Source organism: Leptinotarsa decemlineata, unplaced genomic scaffold (assembly GCF_025532065.1).
Source record: "Leptinotarsa decemlineata unplaced genomic scaffold, Ldec_3_MD MMD2_tig00000251_RagTag_RagTag, whole genome shotgun sequence".
Taxonomy (NCBI): domain Eukaryota; kingdom Metazoa; phylum Arthropoda; class Insecta; order Coleoptera; family Chrysomelidae; genus Leptinotarsa; species Leptinotarsa decemlineata.
Genome location: NW_027412547.1, coordinates 10322718 through 10341668, shown reverse-complemented (window position 1 = coordinate 10341668; position 18951 = coordinate 10322718). Strand labels below are relative to the sequence as shown.

The window sequence follows — 18951 nt, the reverse complement described above, 5'->3', positions numbered from 1 at the left end:
GTCCATTACAATTATCAACTTCGTTTTGTTCTTACTGGGATAATTCAAACTTGACCCAAATACCGGTCGCAATTTTTACGCAATTGTTTTCTAATAATTTCGCATTGCTCGAAGTGCATTGACATTTATCTCAAACATAAATTGAAAGCTCATGCTTGTTTTGTAAATTTATAATGGATTGAAATTTCTCACGTGTTCATAAACATTTTCACGTCTGAAGTGTCTTTGCATGTCTGTGCATATTTTTTGTATCGTAACTTTGTTTAAAAATTTGAAATTGCCGTTGAGATGTTTGGGAGAATCTTTATTGAAAATAGATATTGTTTCCCTCACTTTCAAATTTATCTCCAACTTCATTCGGGAGGAAATTCTGGAAAAAGATGTATTTTGTTTGCTTGTTTCAAAACGGCATTTCAAAACGGCAAATGTAATCGATGTTTTTATAATACTCGGTATTTAAAGAAAGATCAGAGTGAATAACAAATTTCTCAATAATTAAAAAAATTTTTACTCATTTTTCTCAACAGTGTTTACATCTGAAATTCTATAAAACAAAGTTTTTATCCAGACTGACAAATTTTAAATTGTGAGTTCCTAAAACAACGTGATGTGAAATGTTCGAAACCTGCCAAACCATAAATGGTGGACCAAAGTGTACGGAAGTAGCTGAAAAAATAGTTCAATTGTTCGGGTGGAGACAGACTTACAATGTTGAAAAATTGCAAAGAAATGTTCCTGGAAGAGCTACCACAAGAATATCTATCACAAGACCTTCTTCTACAAGAGAAAATATTGGTAAACACAAGGTAAGATTATATCTATAGAATGTAAGGATTTAATTCGAAGATCAATCAGAAACGAAGGTCTGGGAAAATTATGCAGTTATGTAGTTATTGAAACGCTTATATTTGCAAATACATCTCCGTTCTATCAACTTATTACAATTCTCGATGGAACGTCAACAGGTAAGACCTCGATAATCCTTCGCTCGTACAAGTTTCGAGTTTTAATGGTTGTCGTTGGTTCTTTATCAAGTTTTCAGTTTTTTAAAGACTTGCGGTGTTGAAAGCAACGTCTAAATTGGTAGAAAATTGCCAAAAACGACTCTCCTCGGTAGGAAGACTACACAGATTGTCTCTGGTCTGGATTCCTGGCCATACTGGCCTGTCTCTGGTCTGGCATACTTCCATACTTCCAGGCCATACTGGCCTGGAAGGCAATGAGGCTGCTGACTCCTTTGCAAAGGATGGTGCTGCAAGCAGCTTCATCGGACCAGAACCTGTCATTAGCATCGCTTTAGGCTTTGCCAAACAAAGATTGATCAGCTGAATGGCAAGATTTATGGACTTCTGGCAGAATCTTCCAGGATTGGCTCAATCCAAGCCGTTTATTCACCCTTCGAAGCTTGATACCAAACAGTTGTTGGACTACAATAGGGATCAACTACGATGCCTAACAGGCCTTCTTACAGGTCATTGTCATTTGAATCAATATGCAGAGACTCGGACTGTCGGAAGACAGTGTGTGTCCTCTGTTTGGAAAATGATGAAACAGCAGACCACATACTTTGTGCCTGCCCCGCTGTGGACTGAATCAGGTTTTTAGAGTTCGGCAGAGCCATACTCTCACCATCTGACCTGAAAGACCACTCGCCATACAAACTAAGAAGCTGGGTTTATTTGGTCGAATGTGAATAGGTGTGAGATACAATAAACCCTTGCGAATTGCGCAAGGACCTAACCTAACCTAGAATTAGTTGAACTCATCAAAAATTCTACTGCTTGTGATTCATTAGAACTGTTGATTTCCACTAATAACTGCGGAATCCACATGCTTTTCATCATAGTTCAAAGACGATATCTTGTAAATCTACTTTTAGAGCATATAATAACCTCACAGTAAAATTTTCATTATGGAACCAAATGAAACCTAGCCAACAGTAAATGCAGATGTAACAAACACTGAGCGATGAAATGACACAAGTTGTAGTGCGTCAGATCCAGAGATCGTGGGTTCGATCCCAAATTCGACCAAATATTTTTCTTGAGAGATTTTTTGTGGTTAAAGTTGCGTTGATTCCGATTGTCTACCCAGAGCATGTGGCTAATGACCATAGCAATCGACGCCTATGACACCGAAAAAAAACCAAAAAGGATATCATACAAGTCATTTGAAAAAATAAAAAGAAAAATTGAGGTGTCACCAATTGAACGAAAGACCTCTAGGTTACAAAGCCTTTCGCTAATCATTCTTCTTCGCCCAGGGTAGATCGAAAAATGCAATATTTTGATGCTGACGTTTTGCTATTCAAGTTTTTGAACGTTTTGTCTAAAATACATTTTCCTCTTCATAACTTTTTAGGCTATTCGACATTTCTGAGCGGGTCAAATATTGTACTCATTCTAAACATTCTTGATTCATTTCAGAACAGAATATCTTTGAATATAATTATACTAATATATTATTGGTATTATGATCTTTCCGATATGATTCAGTAGCAAAACGCATTATTCAAAATCTCACACGTTCGGTCCTTAACAACATGTAATTTAATTCAATTTCTTGTTATTATGGAACAATACAATCCGGAATGAAAGAAAAAATTCAAATTGAATTTATGATGGCGTGAGATGTTAGAGAACAATTATCCAATTTCGAAAATTTTGTAAATGAACCACGTCAGACTAATCGTGGGAAAAAGTCAGCATTTATCCTCGTCAAAAGAGACTTTGGATCATTTGAGGAATTGTTCATGAAGTAGAGCAATATTTTTTCAATGAACTTTTATCATTATATAAATGAAAATATTTTTTTAATAATATCGTTTCATTTTTGATGTGTTGTTGACTTTTCAACTTGCTTAAGGCTTTCTATACTACTACCTTTGGTATTTTTCAGTCGTCAGAGTGAACCCAGGCTTACTTATTTGACGAAATAGATGGTTTCTGTGGGGAAAATTTTCGGAATTGACTTTTTTCCATTCATGTATTCTGTTTGTTTGTCATTCCATCTGTCCGTTTGTGTAGACTCTATGAGATACATTTAAATAAGATATCGATCTGTTGTTTTCACCGAACGATAAATATCAACATTAGTTTAGAGTGCAGTGAAAATTTGAAGATATTGACGATGTCCCATGATTCTATATTCTTTCATCCAATTGAAAATTATGAAATAGTTTTGAAATTAGATCGAGTTTCGGAGGTCTATTGCTTTTAAAAGAGACATCAAAATGGGAATGGTATTTTTCCGGTGATTTTCTATAGAATATCTAATAAAGCTACATGAGAAATAGTAATAATTTATTCACATTCATATAAATTTGCCTACAAAAAGGATTTTATGTGCTGTATTATAATTAAATTTAAGGAAACCACAGAGATTAACCTGTACGTGAGAAATCAGGAAAATATTATCAGCAAATCAGCAACAAACATGTCAACGTAAAATATTGTTATGTATAATATGTACGGGATGTATTGACAAAAACTTGTCCTATTGTCTCCGAAGTATATGAAAAACATCAAAAATTGTTATTGAACCAACTTCATTTATTATTAAAACTATATTTCAATTTTATTTTTGAAACTAGGTAAGGAACTCGTAAGTTTCAATATCAGATTATGAAACCTCTTTAACTAGCTGTCATCAATATTTCATTTTCAGTTCAAACGCTTTCATATCACATTGGAAAATTAATGATTTCTTTTAGAGATATTGCAGGATTTTTTACAGAAAAATATAATAAAAAACCATATGAAAATCGAAACAAATGAACTGTATTTTACTTCAAGGGAAAGACTGCATTTGACACTTTCCATTGATGAACTCAGATCCGTATTTAATTAATTTGTTATTTCTCAATATTTTCTGCTCTTTTGTTTTCCCGGCGGATGTTAACAAAATTGTTTGGTCACCATTGTTATATCTGGTTTCATCACGTATTATTAGCATTACGACTTTCTTCATTCGCAGTTTTTCTCAAAGATTCACCTGATTCATAGCTTTTCTGAACTTATTACTCATTTATAATTACCTTTGTGATTGACACAGTACTCGAACTGACGATATTTTCCTTTGAAACTTTGGATTCGTTTCAGTGGAAGTCATGTTCTAGAAACCTAGATATATTTAAGTTTTTGTGTTAATGTAGTGTGATTTTCTGTTAAAACGAAGTGTTTAATTACGAAATCATTGTTGACCTCATTGTAGATATTAATGAAATTTTGGTTGGTAGAATTAGGGGCTCCTTTTATGAGTCTTTTGTAGGTGAAAGTTATGTTCGTTCTGTCACTTCGTTGTTCACTATTTGTTGTGCGGACTACTTTCTTAGTGTAAGGCTACGCTATTGCCGTAAAAGGATATGTTTCCTATGGGAATTTTCTTTTCAGACATGACTCAATATGGGTAATGAACTGTGAAATTCAGAAGTGAGTGGGTCTATTCAACCCTCCACCGCAACCCATAAAGGTTTATTGTGGCTCCCGAACTATGTTCCACAAATATTTAGTGTTTTTATTAGTTCCTATATGTAGTAAGTAAGTTTTGTATATTTTCAGGTCAGTATTATCAAGGTTCAACCACCTTAAGTAAATGCAATAAATCGAGAGAAATAAAATTTTTAATCACATTTTAACAATTGATTTTAGTCTCTTATTTATTCACATATAATGATATCATAAAAACAATTTAAAAGTAATTCGATAACCTGAATTTTACTTGGTGTAATCGTTTAAACGAAAAATGTTTGTGGTTATCGATTTTGGTGTAATGGATTGGTCATTCTTGAGACAATTTTGTATTTTCTTCTGCTTTCAAATTTATATTCTCAATTATTCATTGAATTTTTGGATAATTGATATAATTCTCTGTTTATAACCGCCGATTTATGTGTGCCGATTTGTAACATGTTTTCAATCAGTTCTTAATATTCTTTTTATTATAGGGGGTTAGATTAGGAATTTTTGTTCGGCGATATTGTCGACTTTTGATTCAAGAGAAATAAGAGCAAGACATGCTTCTCCTGTAATTGATAGATAGTCATAGCTATTATACTACAAGATTATGTTCGTAATATGTTGATTATTGAAGTGATAACTTTTTATGGGACGGTAAACCGCTGGCTTCCCTTTCTCCTCACTCTAACCCAGGCGCTGGTCATATCTCGGACAAACGGTTCTCTCGCCTCTCTGCGCATGGCTTAGTGTGCGACATATACTGTTGACAGTGAGTATTTAACGTAAAACTATCACTGCTTTTGAAAGCGATTATAAAAATTTGATGAAACAGGCAGAAGATGACAATTCTAAATAGCAGGTGTACCTGTAAATACATTTTGGAAAGACACAACTGACAATAGCAAAATGTAAAATAGTTTAATAAAATGTAAAATCTAAATTCCAAATATAAATTAACCAATGAGAACAGCAATTTCTGTAAAATGTTCTATGCTACACCGAACTAAGAAATGTGAATTTCGGAACTGTCAGTTATTATATAACTTTGTAGTATTCTGCTCAAATGAAATTCATGAATTTTGATTTCTATTCAATTGTCAAGTGTTTCGTTTTTGGACAAACTATTTATATATGCATACATTTTTTTATGTTCAATATAGAAAGAGGTAAATACCTGGTTTTTCTTCTGTGGATTTTGTGCAGTAAAAATTGTGTCTTCCCCACCGGATTCTTCTCTCGTCTGCTTGAAATTCTTCAAGTAATGAAAATCTTCATGAGTTCCTCGGTTTTAACTGGCTTATACAGGTTAATATTATTATCACTTCTTCCAATTATTATTTTTCTATATAACTATTTAATATAACTTTTCTATAAATTTTAATTTAATTCTGGGAAAAACAATTTTGCGTGGCGTATCCTTTCGTCGCCTTGAGAAAAATCATTTGTTGATAAAAAAATTGAAAAACTTCTACTTTCCTTAGTTACCAACTATACATTTTTATAACTTCAAATTTCCTTTTTTAATATCTCAAAAATATCTTAAAACTATTTCCTCTACAAGTTTGCTACTTATTTCTAAACTAAGTTACATCGTTCCTTAACATTTATGTAAATACATGTTTAACCTCACTTATGTCTAAACATATACATTTTTCGATAGCATCATTTCATGCCCTTAACTAGGGAAACGGTTTACAACAATAATTTTGAATTTTTCCGTCATTTCTAAATATTTATAACAAGTTTATTATGTATCTTTCAATTTTTTCACAGATATTATTTTGTTTTCATTTGACATTAATTAACATCCTCCACTGGTTGTTCATTTTATGAAAATGTTCAGTATACAAAACTAAGCTTTCCTCAAGTTAAACAATTTCCATATTGAATAGTTCAACTCATATTAGTTGGAGTTATTACTTCTGTTGGGTGTCCCTAAAAGTATACGTTTAATCATTATAATTTGATGAATAAACTGTATTGTTTTCAACATTGAAAGTATTGTCATTATTATTATTGTTATCACTATTTTTGTTGATATTCAAGCTGTTATTCAGAACAAAGAAATATCCTATATATTTTATTCTACTCCAGTTAATTAGTCATTTTTGGGTTGAGTCAGACACATGTTTTTTTTTTGTGTTTGGATTCTTATATAAACCTAAGTAATCGAACGAGTTACTAAAAAATATATTTGAAGACAGAATAAAGTATACTTTTTAGCAGTAAACATCCTTTAATTTATTTTATGGTGTTACCTATTCCAACTATAATTTGATTATATGATGTTTATAATTCTTCAATTAAAATTCGTCTCTAATCTAAAGAAACTGACTCCGTAATCCTTACAGAAAACATTTCCTTCATTAATTCAAAAACGAAGTTGCAACCAAACATTAATACCGAACGAAACCAAATGCAGGCATAAATACCATGATATTGGCGACAACAAACCTTGCGAAATACTCGCGAACATTTAGAATATGTGCAATCACCGTGATTCTAATTTATTTTTCTATAGCTAATATTTGAAGATATCTGTATATAATGCAATAATGCTATAAAAACAAAAAATACATTATCTGATAAAATCTAGTTTTACAACTTGAAAAATACTTTACGAACAGGTTTACCTCTGAAGGTTGGAATCGCTATATGCTTATATGGTTTCATTTATTTCCTTGTCGATTTTAAATAGTTTTAAACATAATTACTGCTGATTATATAGATAGGTAATAAGAAATATGGTTTATCTCTCAGTTTTGAGTTTTATTGGCAAAGGGGCAAAAATGTATTGAAAATAAAAAACACACATTTTTTCATTTAATGTAGTACAAGATCTTCAGATGATGTGGTGCTGCAGGTTTTTACGGGTTTTCCTGCAGCTGAAAAAGCAAATGCGCCACTGGAATCAATGAAGTCGCCCTGAATATGATAAATTACCTAGTGAAATCAGATCGAAAGGAATAAACGTATTTGAATATATTTTTACCGTAGAACCATATGAGATTCCGAAAAACCATAAATGGAACCACAAATGTATGTAGAGATGTAAAATTGAATTCAATGAAACAAATGCGATGTTGCTGTTTACCAAAACATTTTAAACGAATCGTGAACTCATCAAATTTGTATCACTATATTTATTAGTCAATATAATAAAACGAAATACAAAAAAATTAAGTTATTGAAAAAACAAATGATGTTCAGCCTTCCCAAATTATTTTATCAAATTCTCAATTGAAATAATTATGACTCATTATACTAATCAGTAGGAGTTATTTTTTTCATATGGTGCCTATTACATTAGTGAAGCAGGCAATATCAAAGCATGTAACGATAACTATGCAGACCGTAACAACAGCTTCATAATATGAGATAAGAATTTTAACAAAGACCGGAAGTCAACTGGCGACAATTTCGAGTCTAGTCTAGTTTTTTGTAAGGAAGTGAAAAGACAAAAGTACCATGATTCATGGAGGATATTCGGATTTGAAAATCATTTTTGGAGACAATATAAAAGTATGCACAATAAGTAATCATAATATGTGACGTGAAGAATATTAATTGAAACAAGTAAATTTGTAAATTTGAAAGAAATAGTGGCTACATAAAAAAGAAGAAACATTCTCTGAAAGAATTAACTTTTAGATTTCAAATCTGTCATTTCCTTTACACAAGGGAATTCCAAACCGCTAAATTCAAGTACTTTTAAGGCAATATTTCTCACAGTCATCAATGACTGACCTGCAGATATACTGCTTAGATGCTGATGATGTTTCAGTTGTTATATACCAATGGCAAAAATCAGGCGGAACTTGATAATGGGATAAGTACACCCTACGAGTTTAACTATCGTTGTACAAAAAATCAATCGTGTTAGGAATCACACGTTAAAAGGTAAGACCTCTTTAGTCCTTAGCTCGCACAAGTTTGTCAACTTCTGAGAGTTGTCGTTCGTATGGAGGTGACAGCTGATTAACGGAAAAACAGATGTTTAAACAGTTGATAGGAAAAAACTGTCTATATGTAATATTCAATACGAATATGAAACTTTCCATATTTCTATATAAACAACAGTGAAAAAGTGGAACCAGCTTTTTCAAAATATTTTTGGGCATATTTCTTGATCCTACGTTATCATTCAAAATTTGAAATGATCTAATTAGTAATTGGATGAACGACTGAGTTTGTGCCATTCTGGGATTGAACCACAAATTGATTGATAAGAATCAGCTGTTAAATATAGGTATATTACGCTCTGATGTACCCTCATCTTAACTTATCTTAACTACTTCGCAATTCTTATCCAAGTTTATTATGCATTAGTATATTCTGCACTATCATTTCACATCACGTTATGGGGAATGGTACAGAAATAAATAGGATATTTGTTACACAAAAACGAATTGTTAGATTGATGTTCAACATGAAGCCACGTGATTTTTGCAGGGAAATTTTCAAGAGTAAAAAGATTATGACAGTTTGCTGCATTTATATATATATATATATATATATATATATATATATATATATATATATATATATATATATATACTAACATTTCAATCTTTGTAGTCAAAAGGAAACCAAGAACATAACAAGTAATTTAAAATCCACAAGCCGTGCGAGGGTGAATTTCCGCTCCCATGCAGTAGAGCGAAACGAATATATTTATCTGTTATTTTATCTCATATGCTGTCTGCGTGTTTCAAGTTGTAGTGCTTGAGTATATTTTTTCGAATACATTAACAGGTGCAGTGGTGGAGGAAAAACTGAGTGTGAATATTTTGATCATTTTGAAAAGACCTCGTCAATTATCATGATAATAAATAGTACTCACAAATTATTTTCAATCCTACTTTCATACTTTTACGAATTCAACACATTTTTAAAGAAGTGTAAGTACGTCTGATATTGCTTTGAATAATTTATAACTTTCATATTTTGTTTTCAGCTAGTTTCACTCAGAACAAAAATATTTACAAAATTATGAAATGAGTTAGATATCAGTTAGATATCAGATATCATTGAAAATATAATTTGATTTTGTAATAACCGTGTTTTATTTTTGTAATTGATAATAATTGAATTTTGGTACATTGTGGAAGTTAGTTGAATAAATATTGGGTATGTCCCATATCAATCATACCTTTTAGGAAATTTATTAAACCATTCAATGAACAATAAACAAAATAAACAACTAAACATTGAAGCTACAATAAACATTAAACATATAAAACTAATAGATAATAAGCACCTTACTTCAACAGTAGTTTTATTCTCACCCGAATAACTAGATGTGGAATTATTAGTCTGTTCAAATAAGCTATACCTTTTTCACCAGTGGTAGGAATCGCATGCTAAAATGGTCAGACCTCGTTAATTCGTAGCTCATCACAAGCTGGAAACAGCTGGTTTACTGAAGAACATATTTTGAACCGAATTTTTTAAACATTAAAAATTACTACGAAGATAATTTTACCAAATCAATCTGTGACAAATTGTGGAAGTTTATTGGTTCAATAATAAAATTATGTCATCTAACAATAATAATGTTGATAGTGGCAAAGCAAGTGATAATTGAAATTTTAGGAAACAATTTATTTAGTCATTACAGAGTTGTTCGTCGGTCGGTAGCCAAGCGTGGGTGCTTTGTTCACTCACTCGAATTGACTGCCGTGTTGGTCGGTGGTTCAAGCCCTAGTCTGAACGATCAATCTTCACTTGCTATCGTCCAACCCGTGTTAGGAATCACACGTTAAAAGGTAAGACCTCGTTAATCCTTGGCTTGCACAAGTTTCGACTTCTGGGGGTTGTCGTTCGTAGGGGTGCGACAGCTGGTTAACGGAAAAACAGATTTTAGACAGACAGACCTGAAAGGCAAGGATTTGTTTTTGATCAAAATCGTCAATTGCCACATGAAAATTTATGTTGGAAGTGCATTTTGTACGAGACAAATGTATTCTTGAGAAAAAGTATGGAAAATGTACCAGGTAACGATATCCATGAGGTTTGAATGCGGATTTTGTTGGATCACGAAAAAAAGTGTATATGATATTTGTCCACCCTGATAATCTTGCACCAGCATCTGATTTGTATTACAGGGTTTTTGACCTGGATTTCTTCCACGTTCAAAATGATACTCAAACTGAAATAGCTGTATCTGCCATAGATGTTAATTGTTTACCGCTTATCAAAGAAAGCTGGGATATTGTTGTCTCTAAACACATATTGTGTATGTGTGTTTTACCAGTTCATCTTGAAACTACAGAAACCATATTGTTTTTCCATCACCATAAAAAATATTTGAAAAACGAATATAGTCAACGAACAGCAAGTTTTTGCTGTTACACAGGTCGTATAGAAAATTCCACTATGAATTGAAAGATTACTAACAAACTAGTTCAAGCCACTAATATATGAAACAATTCGGAAAACAGCTGAAATGAAAAAGGTACTTGTGAGGAGTCTAGATATTTTCTTGTTTCCTCAACTGGTCAATAAACTTAACATACTGATAAAAGTTCTTTGTGGTTCCCAGTGTAATTTTTCAATTCTATGTTCTTCTCACAGACATTGAGGAATTTATTTCTTACTTATTGGAGTTACAAGAGAATTGTAATAGAGTTCAACAGAAACAATATTTTCGGTTTTACACGTTGGAAAGCCAAGAACAAATGGTGAATAGTAAATACCTTGTTCCATTTCCTTCGCACATATATGGGTTTTTTCATTACTTAACAGTTTTATATGTATGACCTTCAAGCGACCTTCAGAAGTCAAATTCAGAGTCACTCAAGGTCGTAGCTGTACGTAAATAATCTCAGCTTTTTAAACAAAAAACGTTTCTGCTGATATTTGGTTAAGATCAAATCTAAGTAGTCAAGATGAAAACGTGCACATTGGTAAATTCTCTTTATTTTAAAATTTAGTTATAAATGACCTGCAAAGTTCAGACTTTAAGTCACTCAAGGAAGCTATTGTTCAGTTAAACACGTTTTGCAGTCTTGTGAACTGTTCAGTGAAAATCTCTTGAAGTGTTTTTCTTTTCAATGAAACATATTGGTTCCCATTTAAAAAAAAACTGACATTGATCTTCAAATAATTTTCTAGATATTGTCAGTCAATTCTTTGGACACCATCGGATAGTCATAAAAACTCCTGAATACAGTCTGGTAACTATCTAGCAAAAGTTCTTGTTTTTTCTTCATAGTATATTTACGAACAGATGTAATAATCGGATAACTTCAAATTGAAGTGAAAATTTTAAGGAAAGAAGTAGTTTACTACATCTTTATTTGTTGCAACAAAAACATTAGGTGTATAAGTTTATATAGTTTCAAAAGTACCTAACGTTCCTAGTTTACATCAAAAACCTTGATCTCTGGAAGAGACAGCACCATTAATAGTCGGGTTATTAAGTCGAAACAATTGACATTTTAACTCGATCTGTTATTATAAATTTTATATCGTATCGTAAATTATTTTAATTGAACGTTGATTATTCTCCTTTTGGTTCATTGGAATGATAAATGAAACATAAATAATCATTGTAAAGGTATTTTATTAGAAGAATCAAAGTATTTACGGCTGTTTCGCAATTACTACTCCAATAATATCGGTTTTTTTTTTCAATAGAATCATTGTTTTGGAGAATAAAGCACATATAATTTTCTACGCAGTTTTTTAGTTTCATCAAAAACCTTATCCACCGTGAATTTATTGAAGGGAAGTTGATAGGCGATCCGACTGACTGAAGAAATATTCAGATCTAGCAGAAAGAATATTGATTCTCTCTGCCTGAGAACCACAGAAAATAATTAAATTAAAAAATGTTCAGCACTAACGAGACCCGTAACTTTGCGTTTGTGCATAATGAAAAGTCACCAAAATTTTTTATGCGAAACATCTATAGACGTACGTAAAACCAATTGCTGGCATGGTGACGCTTGCCGTGGCGACGGGTAGCCATGCGTAAGCGACTGTACGATTTTCTTCGGCGTATGCTATCTCTCGCCACACTGAGCTTGGTAACTATAGTGTGTACTACAATATACATAACCTGTATTCTACTAAATAATTCTCAAATAATTAAAAATTAAATATGTCTGACACTGATAATTTGGAAAGTGAAATTGAGCAACCTCCTGCATCGGTAAGTTAATTACATTTTTATATTTTATATTTAAAGTGTGCATTTATCAGTGCATTAAGCTCGAGTAGATATATTTGGTCTATCTCAAGGGTCAGTAAAAGTAAAATCTACTTGTTAGGTTAAAATTTACGCAATATTCATGACTGCATAGTCTGTCTGTTCTTATGTATGCTCATATCTTCAAAACTACGAAAAGGATTTTGATGTGGGTTTTTTGATGAAATAATTCAAGAGGAAGGTTTAAATGCATATAGCACGCATAATATATTAGAAAAACTGATAATTTTATAGGTTTCTAATGTGATGTCGTAAAAAACACTTTTTTGCGCGTACATTGCAAATCTTGGTTGAACACTACGAGATAGATCAAAATAATGTACTACAGTATTATATACCTTGAGAAGGTTTCTAGCCATTATTGCATGAAAATTCAAACACACCCCTACTTTACCGTACAATACAAATTCATCATAAATTTGGCAACATCATTGACAGAAACTCAAAATCACCAAAAATCACCATTAAGTGAATAGGTGACAAATTGGCATGATCGTTATTGATACTGACAGATATTGTCTCACACACTCGTGATTCAGAATTAATTATTAGTTTAAAAATAATATATGCTATGAAAATGGTGTAAATTTTAATCTACTAAGAGATTATATTTTAAATTTACTGACCCTTGAAACAGACCAAATATACACACCAATGGTGCTAGGCAGAACCACGAATGCAATGTATTCCTGTCATCACAATTTTTTTTCAGTTTTCTAGTTCATAGAAAAAATGAGCTCAACATTCTTGACATCGAGCTTGACATGTCAAATATAGAGCAAGTAGTTGAGTCTGTTATGTTGGCGACGATGGAAGTAGAGTTTAATAAATATGTATGTAGTTTATGTGTGGAGATCTATGGAGATAATTTTCAAATAGTGAATATCAATCCTCAATTGTTATTATAACAGAAATTGTATGTTCGTGTAAGCAAATCTGTTTGAAATCTGTTTTTCCGTTAACCAGCTATCGCACCCCTACGAACTATAACCCTCAGAAGTCGAAACTTGTGTGAGCTAAGGACTAACGAGGTCTTACCTTTTAACGTGTGATTCCTAACACGAGTTGGACGATAGCAAGTGAAAATCGATCGTTCAGCCTGAGGCTTGAACCCCCGACAAACACGGCGGTCGATTTGAGTCAGTGAACAAAGCACCCACGTCGAACCAACCGGCTACCAACCAACCTAAACGTAGCCATACGTCATTTAAGACATCCAAACATCCGAACAATATTTAGAACAAGTTCAATTTTATGTCGTTTCTATCTTTATCTGAAACTATCTTAGCTATTTCTGGGTAGTGACCGCCAAGTATAGTCGAAAGTTAAAAATGTGGTCAGGAGCGTTACTCATAATAGTTGAATATTTCAGCCGCAACACTATTTGGGGCTCTTGACTGATAAAGGCATATTTTTACCATTCTCCTCATAAGTACCTCGTTTATCTTAATTACTTTTAGTTGGGTTCGATTAGTCGTTTGAAAATAATTATCAGACATGCTGAGTGCCATTATGATAGATTTTATAAATGGTGTCAAGTATTCGATAAATTTTGTTTTTTCTGAGATGATATAATTTGTTTGAGAGGCTCTGGTAAATGTGGAATTTCAAAGTAATTTGTTAAATGGGTTTTTTTTACCTAGAAGGAAAAAAGACTATAGAAAACTGATTCTGAAGTTATCATTATGAATTTTAAAATAACTTTGAGATAGAGACAGTAACTTTACATTAATTAACCCATATTGTGAACTAGTCGAGTGTGTCGAGAGCTGAACTACTTTACAATAAAATAGACCTCAAAACCTAACATACCAGGTGGAAACGGCGCAGATTTTCCAGCGAACAGCTCTTCATAGAAAGTAAAATGCTCGAGTTAAAACATCTGTATATTTTTCATATTGCGAAATTCATGTATAAAAATAGAATGCAATACCAAGAGATTTCCCACAATCACAGTACAAGACAAAAAGTTCTGAAACATTTAAATAATATTCCCCGTCCTAATTCTACCCTTTATAAGAAATATATAGCATTCAATGGCCCTAAAATTTACAATTACATCCCAGAGTCCATCAAAAATATTCATAGTTATAAACAGTTCTGCAAAAAGCTGATGTCCTTCATTCTCATGAACTCTAGAGCTCTTGAAGTACTCATACAATGAATGCCAATATATAATTCTCCCAGTTCCTCAATTTCTTATAATATTAGTTTGGTCTCTTAGCTCCTGATAATTTTAGATTATTTTCTATATTTTTATATTATTTAGGCTTATAATATATCACATATCAAATGTTCAAACCAGCGGCGGCTCGTCAGAGGAGGCAAGGGAGGCTTAGCCTCCCAATAACATTTGAGGCTCTTCATCGCAATAAATTAAAAGATATTGACAAATAATTATGATTATTTTTCTCTAAAAATGCTTGGGTATCATTACTTTACCATTAATTTATAATATGAATACCTAATATGCCCGAAAAAACACTATCACTCACTACGTAGTACGTACCACACTGTATCCTGCATCAACAAACCTCAAACGATCAACGAATAATGAATAAACCATCAACCCGAAATAATAAATGCCGTACGTTGCAAGGCAGCCAGGCCTCCGACCGTTTTAAAAAACACAAGTTCCGCGAGACGGATCCAACTAGCGACATACGTCCCGATTTGTAATTTTAGTTGCAGAAATTATAGCGTTAGAGGAGGCTAGCCTCCAATTGGTCTCCGTTAGTGTACGACTGCGTTTGTTTTTTATTCAATTATTCGGACGGGATGCCGTGACGGACCGGGACTGAAAAATATTTCTGTAAATCGTTTTAGTGTTTCTTGATAATATTTGTTATTTGTGTATAAAACAGGCAGTATTGTATTATAGCAGTACTTTTTGGTAATATTTTTAATGTGTTTTTAAAGTGTTGTCTTTCAATTTTAAGGTGTTTTCAGGTTTTCACTTTTCGGTAAGTTTTTTTTTCATTTATTATGGATAAGTTGGACGAAATTGAAAAATCTGACATTATAGTCGATTGATTGCTGACAAATAATTTTAAATCTTTATCTAATGATGATAAATTTTACATTATTGAAACTCTGGGAAGGCCTCAACCAAATTTGATTTCAATTAAAGTGTCAGATAATCGACAAAATCGAGGATTTAATTTTAGTTGGTACGATAAATGCGATTGGTTAACTGGCTCCATTAAACGAGAAAAACTTTTTTGTTGGCCCTGTGTTTCATTTTCCGTACAAACTGAATACCAAACGTGGTCTAAAATAGGATACTCCGATTTAAAAAAATTACCTTGTTCTACAGAAAGACATTTTAAATCTAAGGAGCATATATTTTCGTGTTGTGAATTAAAATTGTTTAGCAAACAAAATATATAAGCAGCTATATCGTCTTGGTTGAGAACGAATATTATGTTTACTTTTAGTTTTTTTTTTATTGTTTTCCTTCCTATCCAAAATTACAAAATGCATCTTTCAATTCACCTTTCAAAATGCAGGACCCTCGCAGACTATATTGAACTTGAATGCGGGTGCCTTGTGAATTCACTTAAACAAACCAGATTTAACCTTCTTTCCTACCCCATCTTTCCTTTCCTTTCCTGGCAAGACACGACTCTCACTTTCCCGTTGATTCTTGCTGGACAATAAAATGTACTTTTAGACATGTTTTTATAAGCATAATTAAGTACTTGTTCTCTTACAAAATATTTGTAGCAATTTTTAATAAAACTATTATATTAGAAGAGAAAAGTATTATTTATTGACTGAGAAGAGTTCATTAATAATAAATAACTCAAAAGACCACCCTTTTAATAGTCAGTTTTATACGTATAATTTTCGGCAATACACAATTTTTGTTTGCATTTATGCAAATATCACGTATTTTGTTTCAAATAGGTGCGGTACCCCAAAAAATGTTCGCGCCTCGGGTGGGCTTTTCTGTGTGTATATAGTCTATATGCTTTTAGCCTCCCCTGTTCTTCAATGCACGAGCCGTCACTGGTTCAAACACTAATTAATTATAGTCCGTTCATAATTTGTCGATAGCACAAAATGAGGGCCCAAGTCATAAAACGGTCGTAAAACTCGTAAAATCATAGGCGGAGGTTCCTGAGGTGTTTATTCATTTAATATAAAGCTTCAGTTTATATTCGAAACTTGCCTTGAAAGGGTGAAGTTGTTACGAACGAAAATAATTTTTGGTTTAGTACATTTTTTAATCGCATTTAATTTACGGCTCGTTGGTGTTTCGGCGTCTACGTCAGTAATTAACGTCCCTAATATTTATTTTGCGAATTTTGTGCAGTGCGTGAGTAACTTTTTTTCATATTCCTACAAAGATATACGTACCTTTCGTTCCTGCTTGTTTTGTTTGATTGCTTGCGATGGCTTCGTCATCATCATCAACATCATCAAGTTTTACACCGGTACTGTTGCGTACAGTCAGTAAGTCTGTCTATTCACCAAGAGAGAAGACTATTGTTTTGAACGTTCACGATGCTCTGGTTTCTCAGAATCCCACAAACACTGTTCAGAACATAATCAAGAGTTGTGCCAACATGACGGGCGTAGGGGAGTCAACAATATATAGGTTCCTATCAGAAAGAAAAAAAAAAAGGTATAGCTAACCCAAATACAAACGAATACTTAAAGAGGGGGAGAAAACCTATTGAAATTGATGAATTTGCCAAAAATGGTATTCGAAGGAAAATTCACGAATTTTTTTACAAAAAAGAAATACCCAACTTAAACAAAATTTTATAAGAAGTTAGAGACGACCCGGATTTGCCTCATGTCGGACGAACCAAATTGTGGCAAGTTTTAAAAGAATTAAATTTCCGGTGGGAGAAATCAGACCGAAAATCACTTTTGATTGACCGGGAAGAGATAATATGTTGGAGAAGAAAGTATCTAAGATCTATACGAAAATTTCGGGCTGAAGGAAGGCCAATTTACTATCAGGACGAAACGTGGGTAAATGCAGGTCATACTCTCACAAAAATTTGGACAGATAAAAATATATCAAGCTCCAGGCAAGCCTTTATGGAAGGTTGGTTTACTGGTATTTCCCCACCCTCTGGTAAAGGCAGTAGATTAATAGTTTCTCACATTGGCAGTGAAAAAGGATTTGCTAAGCATGGTTTGTTGGAATTTGAATCCAAAAGCACAAAAGACTATCACGAGGAGATGACAGCTGATGTTTTCGAAGAGTATTTTGAGCAGATGATTGAACATATACCACCAAACTCAATTATAGTATTAGATAATGCACCTTATCATTCACGACTAGTTGAAAGACTTCCAACGACTGCGTGGAAGAAACAGGATATCATTGACTGGCTGCGGAATAAGTCCCTGCCTTACGAAGATGGAATGGTTAAAGCAGAACTTTTAAAATTGCCCGGCAACACAAATCTAAGGTCAAGAAATACGTAGTTGACAAAATGGCGGAAAGACGAAACATCACAGTCCTTAGACTTCCACCCTACCACTGCGAATTAAATCCAATTGAACTCATTTGGGCACGAATGAAAAGCTATGTGGCTAGAAAAAATACGTCATATAAAATACAAGCTGTAGGTGAATTGTTATATGAGTCTTTACAACATATTACAGAACAAAATTGGCGAGATGCAGTAAGACATGCAATAGAAGAAGAACAAAAAATGTGGGATCTTGACAATATAATTGATGCGACTGTAGAGACACAACCGCTAATTATTAACCTGCAAGACGACTCGGATTCCGAAGATGATCCTGTTTATTTTGAATTTGAATAGTTTTGTAAGTAATCGTAGTTTATATCATTTAAAAATAGGTATTAATTAAATAAATGTATCTTTTACAAACTGCAAGTAACTCATTATTTTTGAATAAAATAAAGAAATTTTTTTAAAATAAAAATACAGTTTACAATACCTACAGTTTGAGAATATTAATATATTTATTTATTTAAAGTAACTAATGTTTTAATCATATACTCTACGACACTGGTCACTCATTTCCACTCAAAATACCTGCATAATCGGATTAAAAGTTTTATAGCTGTATTGTATTTCTTCAGATACAAGGTGGGTTAGTCGAAAACATCTTAAACTACCAGTTTTAGTTTGGTTTTTGTTATTATATCACATTAGCTGTCCTCTCTGTATTTCAGTTCTCTAATGAGGGTCAAACTTGCAGTGAGCTATCAACAAATTATGAACGGACTATAGTACTATTTAGGCACAACACGATCTCATTATGAGATCAGGTGCACTCAATTTG

The 18951-nt window shown here is 32.7% G+C and overlaps 1 protein-coding gene across 9 annotated transcripts in view; it reads left to right on the top strand.

Annotated features, from left to right (window-relative positions):
* The window catches only part of LOC111503500 (partitioning defective 3 homolog), a 211996-nt gene that overhangs the window by 132663 nt on the left and 60382 nt on the right, over nt 1-18951 (top strand). For 5 of the 9 annotated variants that reach the window (XM_074173671.1, XM_074173677.1, XM_074173673.1 and 2 more), the window contains exon 2: nt 528-806. The exons of 2 other annotated variants lie outside the window; for them this stretch is intronic. In XM_074173671.1, coding sequence (XP_074029772.1) covers nt 615-806 — 192 coding nt within the window. In that variant the 5' untranslated portion in view covers nt 528-614. Of the gene's footprint in view, nt 1-527; nt 807-16583; nt 16614-18951 lie in introns of those variants that run through there. 2 more of the 9 variants (XM_074173672.1, XM_074173676.1) reach the window with 2 other exon arrangements.